Source organism: Pelobates fuscus, chromosome 4 (genome assembly GCF_036172605.1).
Source record: "Pelobates fuscus isolate aPelFus1 chromosome 4, aPelFus1.pri, whole genome shotgun sequence".
NCBI lineage: Eukaryota > Metazoa > Chordata > Amphibia > Anura > Pelobatidae > Pelobates > Pelobates fuscus.
The window spans coordinates 343,283,994-343,297,796 of NC_086320.1; the positions used below are offsets into that span (position 1 = coordinate 343,283,994).

General features: G+C 45.9%; 1 protein-coding gene across 3 annotated transcripts in view; it reads left to right on the forward strand.

Annotated features, from left to right (window-relative positions):
- RUNDC3B (RUN domain containing 3B) overlaps nt 1-13,803 on the forward strand; it is a 196,495-nt gene that overhangs the window by 102,661 nt on the left and 80,031 nt on the right. For all 3 annotated transcript variants that reach the window (XM_063452483.1, XM_063452486.1, XM_063452484.1), the window contains exon 3: nt 11,743-11,876. In XM_063452483.1, the coding sequence (XP_063308553.1) occupies nt 11,743-11,876 (134 nt within the window). The remainder of the gene's footprint in view (nt 1-11,742; nt 11,877-13,803) is intronic.

The following is a 13,803-nucleotide window of genomic DNA, read 5'->3' on the forward strand; positions in this document are numbered from 1 at the left end:
CGTATACTCTTTGCTTTGTCTGTATGATGATGACACACCTGTTCAATAAACATTGATTGATAAAATAAAATGGGTTTAAAAAATCTAGACTGGCATGTACCTTGATGTCCTAGCGTGCGTATTGTGAAGCCCCTGTGCTAAATAAACGCAGCATTGAGATTGAAGAACATGGACACGTTTTGAGAAGCAGACTGATGAGCTACTAGAATTAGTCATTTCTCACGCCGAGCTTGGAAAAAGGCCAGCTGTATGAAATGTTGCATTGTAAGAATTGTTTGAAAACGCCAATTTAAACGGCAATTCTGTATCTAATAGTTGTGCTAAATATGACTCATGTGGCAGAATGCAAATTGTAAGCACTATTTGCCAAGAATTTCTCTTGTAGCTGGAGAATTGACAGCTGTTACTATGGCTGGTCCCTGAAATTTGGTCAAATCTTGTATAGTTCCTGAAACCTAAAGAGGGAACTTACTAATGTCTGTTGTATCGGATGGGAAAGCACTGTGTGTCTAATTCCCTTTAAACAAACAATTCTTGTTAATGTATCACTATATCTGGCTCTTCTCTGGAGATCATGCCCTAAAGGTACTCTGTCACTAAGTAGCAATTCGCATGGAGCACAACAGCAATTAAAGGGATCAATATCAATCTCCTCGCCATCTGAAATGCTTTAATAACGCCACAGCAGCGTGCTCCTAAGGTAAGACGTTTGCTCAGAACATGAAATGGTTATTACCCCGACCACTCAAATGAATAAACAAGCAACCTTCTTTTCCGATCTGTTATTATCTCCAACCTTCCATTAAAAAGGGTTGCTGCGGGAATTAGCTTTGCTGAAGCGCGTCTGTCACAAGTGTCTTGTCTTGTCTTTGTGTTTTGTGTTTACATCGGTTTGTGACATTTATAAATAAATGTATTATTTTTATTATTTAAAAAAAACAAAAAAAACGATGTAAAGTAAAATTGCTTTCAAAAACAGAAATGTTAAAAGTTTATTTTTTTAAATGCAAAGTGAGAGAACAGAAAACAACAGCTGTTCCTGGTTCATTCAATGATTGTTTCAATGTACATATTAAATCGATGTTCTTTGTTTGGTATAATTGTTAGCACTTGTTTGGTACATGTGTTTTAAAGGGACACTGCAGGCACCCAGACCACTTAATCTCAATGAAGTGGTCTGGCTGCAATTTCCCCCTTGTTTTAAACCTGCAGCTGAAAACATTGCCATTCTACAGGAACGACCGTGTTTTCATTCCACGGTTTAAGTGCCCCACTCAGACAGCCACTCTGCCATTTGTATCCGATGGTCTCAGACCTGTATAAACCTTTTGCACAGTAGTGAATATTATATAATCATTATTTCAATAGAAAGTGGATCCTTTTAGATATCTGCTCATGGGCGTAGGAACCGGGGGGGATGGGGGGGACGGGGGGGACGCATCCCCCCCAGCAAATCATGCGGGGGGGACAGGTAATGGGGAAATCCCCCCCAGCTCCGCCGGCCCCCCTTTTGCTGCAGCCGCCCGAGCGCTCTGCAGAGAGCCTCAGGCGGCTGCAGCTCTGCCCGGGCTGGTGCGTCCATGAGGGCGCACCGCCCGGGCAGCCAGAGGAGAGGGGCTGACAGGAGGGAAGCGCTCAGCTCTCCCTCCTGTCACTCCCTCAATGTAGCGTGGCCGAGCGCTGTATAGTCCGCCGGTACAGGGAGCATCTGTCTCCTGTACCCGGCCAGACTAAAAGGAAGTGAACACTGAGTGTGCACTTCCTGTTAGTCCGCCGGGTACAGGAAACAAAAGCTCCCTGTACCCGGCCGCGGACAGTACAGAGCTCGGCCACGCTACAACACAGGTAGGGGAGGGGGGAAGAAAGAAACAGGGAGGGAGGGGAGGGGGGAAGAAAGAAACAGGGAGGGAGGGGAGGGGGGAAGAAAGAAACAGGGAGGGAGGGGAGGGGGGAAGAAAGAAACAGGGAGGGAGGGGAGGGGGGAAGAAAGAAACAGGGAGGGAGGGGAGGGGGGAAGAAAGAAACAGGGAGGGAGGGGACGGAGGGGGGAAGAAAGAAACGGGGAGGGAGGGGACGGAGGGGGGAAGAAAGAAACGGGGAGGGAGGGGACGGAGGGGGGAAGAAAGAAACGGGGAGGGAGGGGACGGAGGGGGGAAGAAAGAAACGGGGAGGGAGGGGACGGAGGGGGGAAGAAAGAAACGGGGAGGGAGGGGACGGAGGGGGGAAGAAAGAAACGGGGAGGGAGGGGACGGAGGGGGGAAGAAAGAAACGGGGAGGGAGGGGACGGAGGGGGGAAGAAAGAAACGGGGAGGGAGGGGACGGAGGGGGGAAGAAAGAAACGGGGAGGGGGGAAGAAAGAAACGGGGAGGGAGGGGACGGAGGGGGGAAGAAAGAAACGGGGAGGGAGGGGACGGAGGGGGGAAGAAAGAAACGGGGAGGGAGGGGACGGAGGGGGGAAGAAAGAAACGGGGAGGGAGGGGACGGAGGGGGGAAGAAAGAAACGGGGAGGGAGGGGACGGAGGGGGGAAGAAAGAAACGGGGAGGGAGGGGACGGAGGGGGGAAGAAAGAAACGGGGAGGGAGGGGACGGAGGGGGGAAGAAAGAAACGGGGAGGGAGGGGACGGAGGGGGGAAGAAAGAAACGGGGAGGGAGGGGACGGAGGGGGGAAGAAAGAAACGGGGAGGGAGGGGACGGAGGGGGGAAGAAAGAAACGGGGAGGGAGGGGACGGAGGGGGGGAAGAAAGAAACGGGGAGGGGGAGAGATTGACATCCATTACACACTCACACAATCATGCCACCCTTACACACACAGAAACACACAATTCATCCTTACACACACACAGAAACACTCAATGCACCCCTTACAGACGCACACACTGCATCCCATACATACACAGAATCACACAATGCATTCCTTACACACATATCAGGACATCCCCTACACACTCCACCCCCTGTGAACAAACTCATTGGTGGAACGTGAAGGTGGACCCTGGGACCCAGACCTTGAGCTGTGTAAAGGGCCCCCAAAAAATGGAGCTGCTTCCCGTTCTCACAGAACATTGATTTTTGGGACCAGTTACAAACAGCCTCCAGAGAGCCTGTTCTACACCAGACCAGTGGAGCCAGACTGCAGCTAGAGCCCATCATCATCCTCATCTGGTTGTAAGTAGGCAATCTAGCATATTATTCGTGGCACTAATCTCTAATTAACCTCACATTAAAGAAACACTATAGTCCCCAGAAGCACTGCAGCTTAATGTAGTGGTTCTGGTGTCTATAGCCTGTCCCTGCAGGCCTTTTAATGTAAACACGGCGGCACTCCAGCACTGGCGTTAGTTAACATGGCAGAAAAATAATTGGAAAGGGTTAGGGGGGCTACTAATAAGGATAGGGGGAGAGGGGGAGGTAGAAAAATAATTGGAAGGGTTTAGGGGGGCTACTAATGTGGATGGGAGGAGGGGGAGGTAGAAAAATTATTGGAAGGGGTTAGGGGAGTACTAATATGAATGGAAGAGGTAGGGTGGGTTCTAATATGCATGGAAGGGGTTAGGGGGTACTAATATGCATGGAAGTGGTTAGGGGGGGGGTACTAATATGCATGGAAGGGGTATGGGGTTAATATGCGTGGAAGGGGTAGGTGGGGTTCTTTTGTGCAAGGAAGGGGTAGGGGTGGTTCTAATATTCATGGGAAGGGTAGGGGTGGTTCTAATCAGGAGGTTCCCGGCGCTGTATCCGGGTAAGTAAAACCCCTAGCTTGTAGTGACCCTTTAATGTTATTATTTAATCATTTATATAGCGACTGCAAATTCCGTAGCGCTGTACAATGGGATAAACAACTCCTAGTTTACAGAATAAGAATATACCCGGCGAGTAAAAATGCTATCCCCCCCAGATTTTTTTGGGTTCCTACGCCCATGATAATCTGCTATGTATTTTTTGCTTTTGAATGACACTTCAAAGTCAATTTTTTTTTAAATGTTTTTTTTTTTTTGCCTAATAGGAATAACATGCATTACCTGCCTAGGTCACGTCAAACTATTTTCACGTTTACAGCTTGCAAGTTTTACTGCCACTGTAAAGGGACACTCCACTGACCAAATACAAGATAAATGTTAAAAAAAAAAAAAATCTCTCTTTTTAGTAGATATATCCTCCAAATTAAATATTTAGATATGCATTTTTTTTCCAGTGGAGTTATATCTAAAAACAGCTTGCAAAACCTGCATTTTTCTTGTCTGCTGCCTTTGCAAGCCCTCCTCTTCTAACCCCGCCCAGACTTTATGTGACTGTCCAATCACAGACTTCTCAACACAGGTCAATGAGAACTCTTTGCTAGGCATGTTCTCTGAGCAATTGCTGCCTCTTGAGTTCAGTGCATATAAGCTAACCGAACCAGGAAGTAGCAGGAACAGTTGTCTGCTTGAAAAGCCAGGGGGGTGTAACCAGCATAGTTTATAAAAGTGTAAATTTCTGTTGAAGTCTGCACTGTTTTCCAAAATGAAAAAAATAGGACACACTCTTCACACAAAAAGCTTTTCAGCAAGCTAAAGTGCTTTAGGGGTCTGGACTGTTACTTTAACTGTCCATGCCATTCAACCCTGGGAATCCCTTGTGCAATGAGAGGCTCTGAGCTCAGGTATTTGAGGACTGAGCCCTGTGTTAAAGTGTGGCTAAATTGACATTAACCCTTTCAGTGCTGCTGAATTAAAAGAAGTGCTTTATGTGCATGGAGTATCCAATTATAATTGCACATTATGAAAGTGCTGATTCCTTTATACATTTACACTTTTATAAATGCATTTAAACCCCCCCCGGTTGTCAATCAAATAAAATTTTTCTCCATCCTGTAGCGCCCCTGAGATAACGGAAGTGGCAGGCATTCTCTACTGGAGCGTACCTGACTTCTCCCTCATTGCTCCTCCACCAGCATATTTGCCAACTGCGGGTGCACGCGAAAGATACAGATTCAGAGTCTTCTCAATAAGTAGCCTTTTAGTTCTTATGTCCCCATAATGCGACTTGGTCTCTTTCAGGGAAAAGGGATGCTGGGTTGCAAAGACTGCAATCATAAGAACTGTAGCATATGCAACAGGTATGATTGAATACATGTTTGTATTCATGTGGGTATATCTACTAAACAGTGATTTTTAAAAAAAAAAAAAATGGGAGAGACCACTAAGGGTGGGTGGAGAGACCACTAAGGGTGATGGGGGGAAGAGACCACCAATGGAAAGATGGGGTGGGGGGGTGGGGTTGGAGAGACCAAGAACCGGGGGGGGGGGGCTCTAAGGGACAGGGGCGAGGAACAGCACTATGGGAACAGGGAGGGGGCAGAGGAGAGCATTAAGGGAGGGGGCAGGAGAGAGCAGTAGAGGGCAGGGGAGAGCACGAAGAGACGGGAGGGGAGATCACGAAGGGACAGGAGGGCAGAAGAGAGCACAAAGGGACAGGAGGGCAGAAGAGAGCACAAAGGGACAGGAGGGCAGAAGAGAGCACAAAGGGACAGGAGGGCAGAAGAGAGCACAAAGGGACAGGAGGGCAGAAGAGAGCACGAAGGGACAGGAGGGCAGAAGAGAGCACGAAGGGACAGGAGGGCAGTGGAGAGCACGAAGGGACAGGAGGGCAGTGGAGAGCACGAAGGGACAGGAGGGCAGTGGAGAGCACGAAGGGACAGGAGGGCAGTGGAGAGCACGAAGGGACAGGAGGGCAGTGGAGAGCACGAAGGGACAGGAGGGCAGTGGAGAGCACGAAGGGACAGGAGGGCAGTGGAGAGCACGAAGGGATGGGAGAGCACTAAGGGACAGGGGGAAGGGGACAACACTAAGACACTACACACAATGCATCCTTACACATACACAGAAACAAACAATGCATCCCTACACCGAGACATACATACAACACTCACACAAAAATGCACTGTTACGGTTGCCTCCAGGCACCGTAGACACCATAGCTGCTGCGTAGCCACCATAAGTACTGCAGACTCCACGAACCACCGCTGCTGGGCTGGTATCTCACCGTCTGCTCTGCGCCCTGGACCTAGGACCAGGCTCCAGGTTCCAGTAGGTGAACCTCTTCCTTCTGTAGAGCGAAGCAGGATCAGGAACAAGAGCCCTTACAAGAGCTCAGTAGCTAAGGGAGTATGAAGAGCATAGCAATCCCTGTAGTGATTATAGCTGTCCCCTACAAACATGAGTCAAGGCTGCAAGTTAGATGGTCAAGTCATTTTGTTTTATTGGCACCAAAAGAACCTTCTTTTATGCAGGATCCCCTTAGATAGGACCACCCACAGGGCGTTACAAAACAACCAATCACACACGTTTATTACAGAAAACACTCCCAGAAATTGCACACAAAATCCTCCCCTCTGCCTGTGATATAATTATTTTACACAAGGGATTAGCATAATTATGTTAACATTAACATAATTATCACAGACAGTAAAAATACAGTTTTTACTCATACACTGTAACACATTCAAAAATCAGCCAAATGCATCCAGTAGATCAAAAGTTAGACGGAAGTCCTTTATGACCGACCGCAAGCAAATTTTCATGCCCAAAACAGTTCCATAGATTTGGGCTGTGTGGTCGGTCATTTTCATGCAGAAAAACGGGGCTTAGTCTCTGCAGCTGAAAATTCTGTATGGGAGAAGGTAGGGTCAGCGGTGTTCGGTGAAATGTGTAGCCGATTTTAGTTCCATGATTTTGGCTACACATACCGCTGACCTCGTTCGAATGAACAAAGATGGCCGCCGCCACGTGTTGGTTTGCACGAACTGCGGCCACCCAGCGGTCGGCAATTAACCTGCAGTAACCTCACAGCCTTGGAGGTAATTGCCTGCACACTTCCACTTCTGGGTGGTCCGCCTGTGTGGTACTTGGTTCAGTAAGCCCCATTTACTGAACCAAGTGCGAGAGAGCCAGGGGCAAGTTATTTTACAGGTCTGGGGACATAGTCTTAAAGGGGCATTGTTCATCAAAGTCACAATATGTCCCCAGACGGTTCTTAAAGGGCCATACACACCCAATAAAAGTCCATAAGTGTTCAGTGGCACAATCTCCCTGGGGCCATAGTCATGCGGAAGGAGGCTGGCAAATAGGCTTCTCCACAATCCAGGGAAGCAGGGCAATTTATCATTTAAAGGGCCAGTTACAAATAGCAGTTTGTAACATGCACCATGCATCCATTACCCTCAGTAGTGTTTCATATCCACTCTCTTGAATGTCTTACCCCTTTGGCCCCTTTGTGCCTAACACCCCCCTTTAATGTGTCTCCTACAACCCCTCTTATGTATTTCTTATTTCCCCGCCAGACCATTTGTGTCTCTTTCTTCCCCCCAGCCCCTATTTATCTCTTTTTCTCTCATATAGACATAGATACAGACAAAAATACAGATAGGCACAAACCTACAGACACACAACTATACAAGCACACAGACATAGTTATTCAGGCACTCAGTCACAAAGATATACAGACACACAGTCATAAAAGGCACACAATCAAATCAAATCTACACATACAGGTACACTGTCATACAAACACAGGCACACAGAGAAATACAGACACAGACATAAAGAAACATAGATATAGGCATATGGAGACATACATACAAGGCATATAGAGACATACATACAAGGCATATAGAGACATACATACAAGGCATACAGAGACATACATACAAGGCATACAGAGACATACATACACAGACAGTCCTAAAGAGACATACAGACAAGGCATACAGAGACATACATACACAGACAAACAAAGAACCCTGCACACTGATACCGTGTAAATGCTCCAGCCATCCACAGTGGTGGATGCTCTGTGTCAGACGGACATCACTGAATCCACCAGTAAAGTCTTCAAAAGGAATAAACACAGGCAACACTCCAATAGTAAGGATGGTATATTTATTGATAGGTGAACCACCCCATAGAAAGTGTGACGTTTCGGCTCAGCAGAGCCTTAATCATGCAGTTCACCTATCAATAAATGTACCTCCTTACTATTGGAGTATTGCCTGCATTTATTCCTTTTAAATACATATACAGAGAGACATACAGATTGTATGTCTCTGTATGACTGCCTGTGTATGTACACATGGTGGCTAAAAGATCCTACTGATTCCCCATGCTTGCAAGATTGTATTTAGCACTGAGCAGTATTTGTGTGTTTTAATGTAAGCATGTGTTTGTGTGAATGTAGGGATGTGTTTGTATGTAGTGTTTGCGTTTGAATGCAAGCATGCATTTATGTGTAGTGTTGGTTTTTGAATGCAGGGGTGTGTTTATATATAATTTTGGTGTCTAATACAGAGGTGTGTTTGTATGTAGTGTTGATATTTGCATGCAGGTGTGTAGTGTTGGTGTTTGAATGCTGAGATGTATACACATATACACATATACTGCCACACACACTCTGATACACATACACAAAGATACACACTGGCACACATGCAGATACACATAAACAAACATACACAAACTGATACACATTCAGATAGACAGACACACAGATACACACACATATACAGATGCACACAAAAACTGACAGACATACAGATAAACACACACTGACATACAGATACACACACACACACACTGAGATATACAGACACACTGACAGACAGACACACACAGACATACACATACACAGACACTGACAGACACACACACACTGACAGACTTAAAGACACACACAGAGATACACACATATGCTGATCAAAATATACACTTTTCTATACACCCTCCTGTTTCCAACTTGTGGGTTCAGGAGGATGGCTTACCTGGGATCCAGAGTGCTGCCTGAGGTAGTTGGGAGTTGGAAGAGCTGGCCCTACCCAGCCCCCCTCCTCTCTGCCTTCTTCTGCTCCAGTCTTCTTAGGAAGACATCCCTTCCTCCCATCCGAAAAGAAGGTGGCCGGCGGTAGCTCCGCCCCTGCTGGGCGCCAGCCGTGCTGTGTTCTACAGAGGAAGCAGAGATATGACATGTTCATATCCCTGCCCCCTCCACACAGTCCACGGCACTTCAGGTTGGCGCTCGGCCACGCTACAAGAAGTGACCGGCAATAGAGGAGCGCTGTGCGCCAGCCCTGGGAGGGGGTATAGGGAGACATGAAGGGCTGGAAGGGGGTTAGTGGGACACATAGAGGGCTGGGTGAGAGGGCTTATAGGACACATGGAGGGCTGGGTGCTAATGGGACATGTGGGGGGGCTCATGGGACACATGGGGGGATGCTGCTGAGACACATGGGAGGGCTAATAAAACATACAGGGCTGGTTGTGGGCTAATAAAACATACAGGGCTGGTTGTGGGCTAATGGGATGCATGGAGGGCTGGGGGGCTATTGAGACACATACAAGGCTGAGAGGGAGCTAATGAGATGCATGGAGGGGCTGGGGGCTAATGAGACACCTGGAGGGGCTTGGGAGTAAAAAGACACATGGAGAGTCTGTGGAGAAAAAAGGCACGGAGGGGTCTGGGGAGAAAGATACACACAGAGGTGATGTGGCCTGGGAAAGAGATTAACAGAAGGCTGGGGAAAGGGAGAAAGAGACAAAGGGTCTGGGGCTAAGAGACACATGAAAGGGGCTTGGGGGATAAAGACACAAACAAAGTGCATCTTCACTTGTGTCTCCTGCTCTCCCTGTAATTTAGAGTTGACTGGGAAGGAAAAGACTTTTGTTTTAAAGGGACACTATAGTCACCAGAACTACTACAGTTTAATGTAGTGGTTCTGGTGTCTATAATCTGTCCCTGTAGGCTGAGCACTGCAAATGCTAAATTGTCAGAGAAAATGCAGTGTTTACATTGCTGCCTAGGAACATCTCTAGTGACAGTCACTCAGATGGCCACTAGAGCTGCTTCTTAGTCCAGTGATGCACAGTGTGCAGCACCTATGTTAAGCATCTCCACGCTCTGCATGGAGGCGCTAAACGCTCCCCATAGAGATACATTGATGTAATTCATCTCTATGAGGAGATGCTGATTGGTGCAGTGAAGCGCAGCGTTTTGCCACACATACGCAATAGCCTCCCAATGCTTTCCTATGGGAATTGAATTGGCGTTGACTGAGATCGTCCAGTTGTCAGTCAAAGTGAAGAGCACACTCAAAATGAAAAAGATAACATCATTTTTATTACACCTGTGCAATCTCATACATTCACAATTTCAGTCCATTTACCAAACTTTCCTTAATATGTCAAGGTAGTTGTACTGAAACATTGATTATATGCAAATGCACGTCCGCTTACAACAAATCTGCTCTTTTGTTTATTTTGAAGCCCTATGAGTGCTTTCTTTCACGTTTGAGTGATAGTTTTAAGGTTTTTTTTTCCCGCTTTCATATCTGCACACTATGCTGGCGCGATGCATTATGGGGCTGGTATAGAATTTTTTTCCAGGGCTGCTTTTCATTCCCAGTACGGCCCTGATAGCCTATCCCTGAGGCTTCTTAATGTAAACACACTGCCTTTTCAGAGAAAAGACACTGTGTGCAGCACTGGCATTGGCTCATATCGCAGTTCATGGGTGGGGCATTGTGATATCACATGGTGGGCAGAGCATATGGGGGGAGGGAAGGGGAGATTTTTGTTTGCCTAGGGGTGGCAAAAATCCTTGCACCGGCCCTGTGTGGAGTGCTCCTTTAACACAGGCTTCATGTGTAAGCAATCTCACTCTCTTCCAGACTGTACTTCCCATTCCTTTCTGGATATATGAAACAGAAGATTGTGGAAGCTACGATAATTACAAGGGCTTGTGTTTTTATTTATTTGACTCATTTCCATTTGCTCTAGGTTATATATTCTTTACAATAATAATACATAGTAGCTTTTAAATGATGAGTGCAACAATGGATGTATACAATAATTCTTTCAGACAAAGCTTTTATTCCTTGTTACAGTAAATGGAAATGGGTATACAGCTATAATATTAATCAAAATAGTTTTCTGTAAGTTTTAATTAATTGTGATAGAAAACGTAATTAATTGATACATCAGAATGAATGCAGTGAATGCTCTTTTTAATTAGCATAGCACAGCCTTTCTGTCTGCAGAATGCATATTCCTTACTAGGAATTTTAACTTCTATTGTATTCCTGTGTGTTATAGACTGTAGGCTGTAATAACGAAGAACAGGTTGTACATGGATAGAAATAAGCATAGCAACAGTGTTTTTTTTTTTATTTATTTTTTATTTATACTTTTTGATGGTTGTAATGTAATATAAATAGGAAAAATATATGAAAGGGTTACTCCAAGCACCACGACCACTTCAGGGATTCGAAGTAGTGTAAAATGCTGCATATACAGAGATTAACTGGTTAATGTCAATTCTGTGCAAAATTGGCACCTGAAACCAGCATGCTGTAGCGAGACAGCCCCTGTCCTCGCCTCAGTCCATCCTCTCCGACCTCCCTTTGGCGAGGGGGAGTGACGTCAGTTGAGAAGGATCGGGATGAGTAAAAGGAAAACTGTAATGTTTACTGTACAACCACCCTCCCCTCCTTTGGTATTATCCATTTGTTAATACTACCGTGGCTCAGTCATGAATAAGTAAAGTTGTTTCCATAGTTATCCTTAATTTCTTTTCAATGTATACAGACTTGATTTATAGTTACTTGAGCTTCTCTCTGTTAAATCATTTTCACTCCTGTTTAATTTTCTAATTTTTTTGTAAGCGGTCATGATGTGCAAGTAATAGGAGTTTAATATTGGTCTGTGATTTCTGTTTCAGGACAGATTACATGGTTTGGATATGAAAGTCCTCGAAGCTTTTGGGATTATATTCGAGTTGCCTGCTCCAAAGTGCCCCACAGTTGTATATGTAGTATTGAAAATATGGAAAATGTCAGCTCTTCAAGAGCTAAGGTACGTAAATAGTTTTTATGATTGTAATTCTTTAAAAGAAAGGGGAAGTTCAACCATTGTAAATCTTTTATTAAAAGCAGGCTGTGCTGCCATAATCATTCAGATTATTAGCTTTGGAGACGCTGACATTTCCTCATAAAGATTTGTTGATTCAATGCATCTCTATGAGGAGGTGCTGATTGGTCAAGCTGGCATTTGGCCCCGCCCATTCCTGCCTCCTTGACTATTTCAGCCAATCCATTGCTTTCCCTATGGAAAAATCATACATTCTGATGTCATCAAGGAGGGTGGGGCCAGTGCCGGCTCGCTGATGGAAATACGGTAAGTTATAACCCTTTTTATTAAGGGGGTTAAGGGGAGGGGGTGGAACGCCACCTAAATGGTGGTTTTAACACTATAGGGTTAGGAATACATGTTTGTGTTCCTGACCCTATAGTGTTCCTTTAATCACACGCAGGAGGCTCCTGCAGGCTCAAGGAGGCTATAGACATAGCAGGAGATGAATTCTAAATTAAATAGAATGTGCAATAAAGGATGTTTAAACATTAGGTCTCACTTTACAAGAAATGTTTAGGAAGGCTGTGTAAGTCACATGCAGGGAGGTGTGACAAAGGAATAAACAAAGTGATTTAACTTCTAAATGGCAGAGAATTGAGCAGTGAGACTGCATAGGCATGATATATACACCAAAACTACACCATTAAGCTAAAGTTGTTTTGGTGCTAATATTGTCCCTTTCTTTTTTTTTTTTTTTAATTCTTTATTTTTCTTGTGCATTGATTGACATTAAGCGTGAGGAGTCACAATAGCATCAACAATCTTGTCCATAACATTACAGATTGTGAGTAGGCCTCAAATAAACGCAAATTTTTTAAGAGTAATAAACAAGCAGATTCAAGTTATGTCAGATAATGAGATGACCGTTAACACATTTTAGACATATTGAGTAGGCTGACAATAACGCTGTCAAGGAACAAGTGTCGTAACATGCTAAACTAAAATTATTAATTCTGTAGCTTAGTGACCGCTGGGTGTCATTCGTGAGGTTACGGCAGATTTTACATTGGTGTTATATTAATGTGCCCCTCGTGCGCTAGAAATTAGACAACCTCCATATTTGGGTCATCCTGGCTTGTTAACTAAGAGGCAAAACATTCTCACAAGAGGACATACGATTCATTACATTATGCCGGCAAGAGCATCAGCTGGCATGCTGGAACAACTTGACTGGCATATAAACATTAAGGCTGCGTTAAGCTAAGTGATAAAATCGGGTGTGAGCGTGAAGGAGATGGGCGCTCAGTGTACATATCCTAGCTCGTAGTGTCCATGGCAGGTGGCACAGAGGTCTAACTTTGAGTCCAGCATCAGGATCAGCCGATCCCTGTCAACGGTAGTGATGGTACCGGTTTAGGCAAGTCTAGTCCCCCTGCCATCTCGGTGCTCCGCTTGGAACGGTATAGCCGCTGGCGTCGGGTGGATCCGTGGTGATAGAGCTGCTGCCGCTTCGCTCCCCCAGCCCAGGCTGAGACAGGAGTCATTACCCTGTGTCTATGGGTCCCCCCGCGACGTGCGGTAGGATCGTGGGCCCTCGTGAGCACCGATTCCTGGATGACCTTTTGGTTGTATGGGCGGTGGGTGGGTGCTTTCTTTTGCGGCTTCCCAGTCCATAGTGAGACCGGGCGATCCCTGTTACAGTCCGCTGTTTGACTCGGGGAGTTGAGCGGTGAGGTTGGCTGTGAGGGAGCCGGAGGCCAGGCGCAGCGGGCATTTTGCGTGTACCTCGTGGACTTTGAGGTAGGTTGTTACCTTGCTTAGGTTACGCTTGCTGCCTTTGACGCTGGGCCAGTTTTCTCCAAAACTCGTGGAATATCGCATCCAGCCTTGCGGAGAAGTCTGCTTGCTCAGTGAGGCAGTTAGTGGGACT